Here is a 5,242-nt window from a genome sequence, read left to right on the forward strand (position 1 = left end):
ATGGAAGTTGGTTGAGTGATTTTGGGCCAGTCATCAGGAGACTGTGAATTCTACTCCCACCTTAGGCATGAGAGCTTGCTGTGTGACCTTGAGCCAGTCACCAGGAGACAAAGAGTTCTAGTCCCACATTAGACACAAAAGCCAGCTGGGTGACTTTGGGCCAATCACCAGGAGCCGGTGAGTTCTAGTTCCACCTTAGTTGTGAAAGCCGGCTGGGCAACTTTGGATCAGTCCCTCTTTCTGAGCCCAACCCACTTCCTAGGGTTGTTGTGGGGACAATAGGAGTAGCAAGAAATGGTATGTACATTTGGTGTCTTGTGATACTTATAAAAATAATAAAAGTAGGATATAATAAATAAATAAACAATCTGGGCATTTCCTTTCTCCAGGTTGGAACGAGATCCAACAATGCCATATTGGAAAAGAGAAACATCAAAGATTTGGGGGCATTTGGCAGTTTTATTTTCAAATGAGTCACTTTTTTTCCAGTGCCATTGCAACTTTGAATGCTCACTAAACGAATGGTTGTAAGTTGAGAATGCTCACTAAACGAATGGTTGTAAGTTGAGGACTCCCCTGGGTATCAGCTTGAAAAGTGGTTATCAAAGTGGTTGGCGACCGCAGAGGAACATGACTCTCCTATCAGAGATGCAGGGAAAGTGGGCTTCTGGTTACCACTGACAATCAGCAGAGTTGCTTCAGCAGTGTGATGAGAGGCATATAAATTTAATCAATCAATCAATCAATCAGTAAATCTCATCCCCTCCCCTTCCCTTCAGCAGGGGGTTGGACTAGATGACCTCCAAGCTCACTTCCAACTTTATTATTATTATTATTAATCAGCAAATCTCATCCCCTCCCCTTTTCTCCGGCAGGCTACTGTCCAGAGCATCCATCGGGGTATGTGCTGGGAAAGCTTTCAAGTTATACAATCGAAGGAGTCTCTTTAGACTCTCGAGTTTGGCGACCACAAAGTGACATAATTCTATCAGAGATGCAGGGAAAGTGGGCTTCTGGTTATCGCCAACAATCAGCAGAGTCGCTTCAGCAGTGCGATGAGAGGCATATAAATTTAATCAATCAATAAATCAATTAGCAAATCTCATCCCCTTCCCTTTCCTTCAGCAGGCTACTGTCCACAGCATCCATCGGGGTATGTGTTGGGAAAGCTTTCAAGATATACAATCAGAGGAGTCTCTTTAGACTCGCGATTTTGGCGACCACGAAGTGACATGACTCTCCTATAAGAGATGCAGGGAAAGTGGGCTTCCAGTTACCGCCGACAATCAGCAGAGTCGCTTCAGCAATGCGATGAGAGGCATATAAATTTAATCAATCAATCAATTAGCAAATCTCATCCCCTTCCCTTTCCTTCGGCAGGCTATTGTCCACAGCATCCATCGGGGTATGTGCTGGGAAAGCTTTTAAGCTATACGACCGGAGGAGTCTCTTTGATGCTGTAGCGCAAGGAGACCCGAGCCAATTGGATGATTTGCTGATCTTCCTGCTGGAATCGTTAAAAATCTTAACCGATGCGGAGTTTAAAGGTGAGTGAGAGAAACATTAGTGTTACAATACTTTGCTGTTCAAGTTGGCATAAAGCTATAAAGGTATAAAAATGTATTGTATAAAAATGTACATAGGCACAAGGCAGGAAAAAATCCACATAAAATTCACATCAGAATATGGAATATAACATCAAAGCATAAAAATATGCCTGGAAACATAAAAACACACATAAAAGCACAAATCATACATAGATGCATAGAAAGGCACAGAGAGGCATTAAAACAGAGAAAAAGCAGGGGGGAAAAATCACATAAAGCCAGCATAACAGCATACAAAATGTACAGAAAATGGCTCATGGAAGCATTAAAAACACACATAAAGGCATAACATGCACATAAAACATACAAATGCACATGGCTGCTTTAAAAACAGGCATAAAGGCATAACGGCATAACATGCACATAAAAGCGTAAAATGTACATGGCAGCATTAAAAGCACACATAAAGGCATAAGATGCACATAGCATGAAATTCACATGGCTGCATTAAAAATGCACATAAAGGCATAAGATGCACATAGAAGCATATAGAAGCATTAAAAACAAACATAAAGGCATAACATGCACATAGAAACGTAGAATTCACCTGGAAGCATTAAAAGCACACATAAAGGCATAACATGCACATAGAATCATAAAGCACACGGCTGGCTTAAAAATGCACATAAAGGCATAAGATGCACATAGAAGCATATAGAAGCATTAAAAACATACATAAAGGCATAACATGCACATAGAAGCATAAAATGTACATGGCAGCATTAAAAGCACACATAAAGGCATAAGATGCACATAGCATCATGAAATTCACATGGCTGCGTTAAAAATGCACATAAAGGCATAAGAATTCACCTGGAAGCATTAAAAGCACACATAAAGGCATAACATGCACATAGAATCATAAAGCACACGGCTGCCTTAAAAATGCACATAAAGGCATAAGATGCACATAGAAGCGTAAAATGCACATGGCAGCATTAAAAGCACACATGAAGACACAAAAACCTACAAAAAAGGTGTAAAACCAGCCCATAAAAAAAACTGCTGGACCTCGGACGGTCTTGTGGGCCACCATCTTGACTTTTTTGACCTCATCTCTGTTTCTCCCGTCCCGTTTCTCAATTCTCAGAGCCCGACACTGGCAAGACCTGCCTGCTGAAGGCCATGCTCAACCTCCACAACGGCCGCAACGACACCATCCCTGTCTTGCTGGAGATTGCGGAGAAGACGGAGAACCTGAAGGAGTTTGTGAACACCGGATACACAGACAGCTATTACCGGGGTAAAGACGGGGATGGAGGAGAGCAGTTCCTCGGGGATTTGTAATGCTTTGGGAGCTGTAGCACGGAAGGGAGGACGGGGTCCTTAAAGGTCATCAAGTCCAACCCCCCACATCACTGCGGTAGAAGGTACCCCTCCAGGTACAGGCATAATGCAGCCTGCCCATCGTGCTCGTAACATGTGATGGTCGTAAACCGGGTCACCGGGTTTTGGAACGGTCATCAATTGGGTCACCCCACCACCGATTTTTGTCAGTCGTTAAGCGAAAGCTAGGGTCGTTAAGAGAACCAGCAGGGCCTGATTTTTGTTGAAAAGAGGAAGCAAAACTCATCAAATGTGGTCACGTGACCATGGAACGCTACAAATGGGGTGGGGGGTGCGGCCGTCGGGATTTTGAATCTGGGTCGTACGTATTCCCAGAGGGGTCCATTGCAACTTCAAATAGTCATTAAGTGATTGGGCGTAAGTCGAGGACTGCCTGTTAGATACACCTGCCTTCAGAAGCGGTGAATGCTCCAACATTGGAAGTTTTTAAGAAGAGGCTGGAGAGCCATTTGGCTGAAATGAGCATAGGGTTTCCTGCCTGAGCAAGGGGTTGGACTAGATGACCTCCAAGGTCCCTTCCAACTCTGTTGTAATTGTTGTAGTTGTAGTAGTAATATTAGTAGTAGTAGTAGTAGTAGTAGTAGTAGTAGTAGTAGTAGTAATAATAATAATAATAATAATAATGATAAAGTTGGAAGGGACCTTGGAGATCATCTAGTCCAACCCCCTGCTCAGGCAGGAAACCCTATCCCATTTCGGACAAATGGCTGTCCGGTTTCTTCTTAGAAACTTCCAGTGTTGGAGCATTCACAGCTTCTGGAGGCAAGTTGTTCCACTGGTCAATTGTTCTAACTGTCAGGAAGTTTCTCCTAGAACTAAGGAGAAACTTCGTGACAGTTAGAACACTTGATCAGTGGTAGTTCTTCTTCTTCTTCTTCTTCTTCTTCTTCTTCTTCTTCTTCTTCTTCTTCTTCTTCTTCTTCTTCTTCTTCTTCTTCTTCTTCTTCTTCTTCTTTCTTCTTCTTCTTCTTCTTCTTCTTCTTCTTCTTCTTCTTCTTTTCTTCTTCTTCTTCTTCTTCTTCTTCTTCTTCTTCTTCTTCTTCCTATTACTATTACTATTACTATTACTATTACTATTACTATTACTATTACTATTACTATTACTATTACTAGTACCTATGGCACCCTGACCAATTGACAGCCACCCAGCCTCTACCTGACCCAATTCGGCTGTGATCTCAAATCAAAACGGAAGTTTTATAATCACCTTGGGGTCTCCTTTCCTTGATTTTTCTTCATGAGGCCATCCTTCCTTCCGGGTCTCCAAAATGTGCCTTAACAATGTGGTTTTTGGGATACCTTTCCCTTCAAACCTCAGGTGGGGTGAAATCCTTAGATTGACCCCCCTCTGACAAGAAGATGACAGGCTGTGTGAAATAGTGGGGTCCTTGGAGGTTACTTAGCTGAGCTGGCTGAGGAATTCTGGGAGTTGAAGTCCACAAGTCCTAAAAGGGCCAAGTTGGAAGACCCCTGCTTGTGGACTTCAACTCCCAGAATTCCTCAGCCAGGCATGCTGGCTGAGGAATTCTGGGAGTTGAAGTCCACAAGTCCTGAAAGGGCCAAGTTTGAAGGCCCCTGAACTAGACCTTCAAACATTGAGTGAGAAGGACCCCAGCCAGCAGAATTCTGGGAGTTGAAGTCCACAGATGTTGGCTGTGGCATTCTGGGAGTTGAAGCCTCTTCAAGCTGCCAATGTTGAGAAAGCCTGATCTAATGGGTGCCTTTGCAGGTCAGACGGCCCTCCACATCGCCATCGAGAGACGCAACATGTACCTGGTCAACCTCTTGGTCAAGAACGGGGCGGACGTCCATGCGAGAGCCCACGGGGAATTCTTCCAGAAGATCAAGGGGAAGCCGGGATTTTATTTCGGTAAAGTCGGGGGCCAAGTTTGGAATTCTTGTGCCTTGTCTCAAAAAAAACCCCTTAATTTGCCTTGAAGAGGCTATGATTGATGCCTCTGTTCTGATCAGCCTGATCTGAGGCAGTTGGGAACGGTTGGGTTGGTCTAGATGACCTCTGAGGTCCCTTCCAGCCCTGTGATTCTATGTTCTAAAGGGACGCCCGCGCTACTCTCCCAGACTTCCTCCATTCCTTCCTTCCTTCCTTCCTTCCTTCCTTCCTTCCTTCCTCCCTTCCTCCCTTCCTTTCTCTCTCTCTCCCTCTTTCCTTCCTTCCTTCCTTTTTTCTCTCTCTCTCCCTCCCTTCCTTCCTCCTTCCTTCTTACCTTTCTCCCTCCCTCCTTCCTTCCTTCCTTTTTCTGTCTCTCTCCTTCCTTCCCTCCCTCCCT

General features: G+C 44.2%; 1 protein-coding gene across 1 annotated transcript in view; it reads left to right on the forward strand.

Moving 5' to 3' along the window:
- The window catches only part of LOC107299690 (sedoheptulokinase-like), a gene marked incomplete at its 3' end in the record, with an annotated part of 25,534 nt that extends 20,710 nt beyond the window's left edge, over positions 1 to 4,824 (forward strand). The window contains exons 7-9 of the mRNA XM_029286831.1: positions 1,395 to 1,547; positions 2,698 to 2,850; positions 4,684 to 4,824. Of these exons, the coding sequence (XP_029142664.1) occupies positions 1,395 to 1,547; positions 2,698 to 2,850; positions 4,684 to 4,824 (447 nt within the window). The remainder of the gene's footprint in view (positions 1 to 1,394; positions 1,548 to 2,697; positions 2,851 to 4,683) is intronic.
- Positions 4,825 to 5,242: the final 418 nt, after the last annotated feature.

The sequence above is a fragment of the Protobothrops mucrosquamatus genome, unplaced genomic scaffold (assembly GCF_001527695.2).
Source record: "Protobothrops mucrosquamatus isolate PMUCROS unplaced genomic scaffold, P.Mucros_1.0 scaffold5292, whole genome shotgun sequence".
In the NCBI taxonomy this organism is placed as follows: domain Eukaryota; kingdom Metazoa; phylum Chordata; class Lepidosauria; order Squamata; family Viperidae; genus Protobothrops; species Protobothrops mucrosquamatus.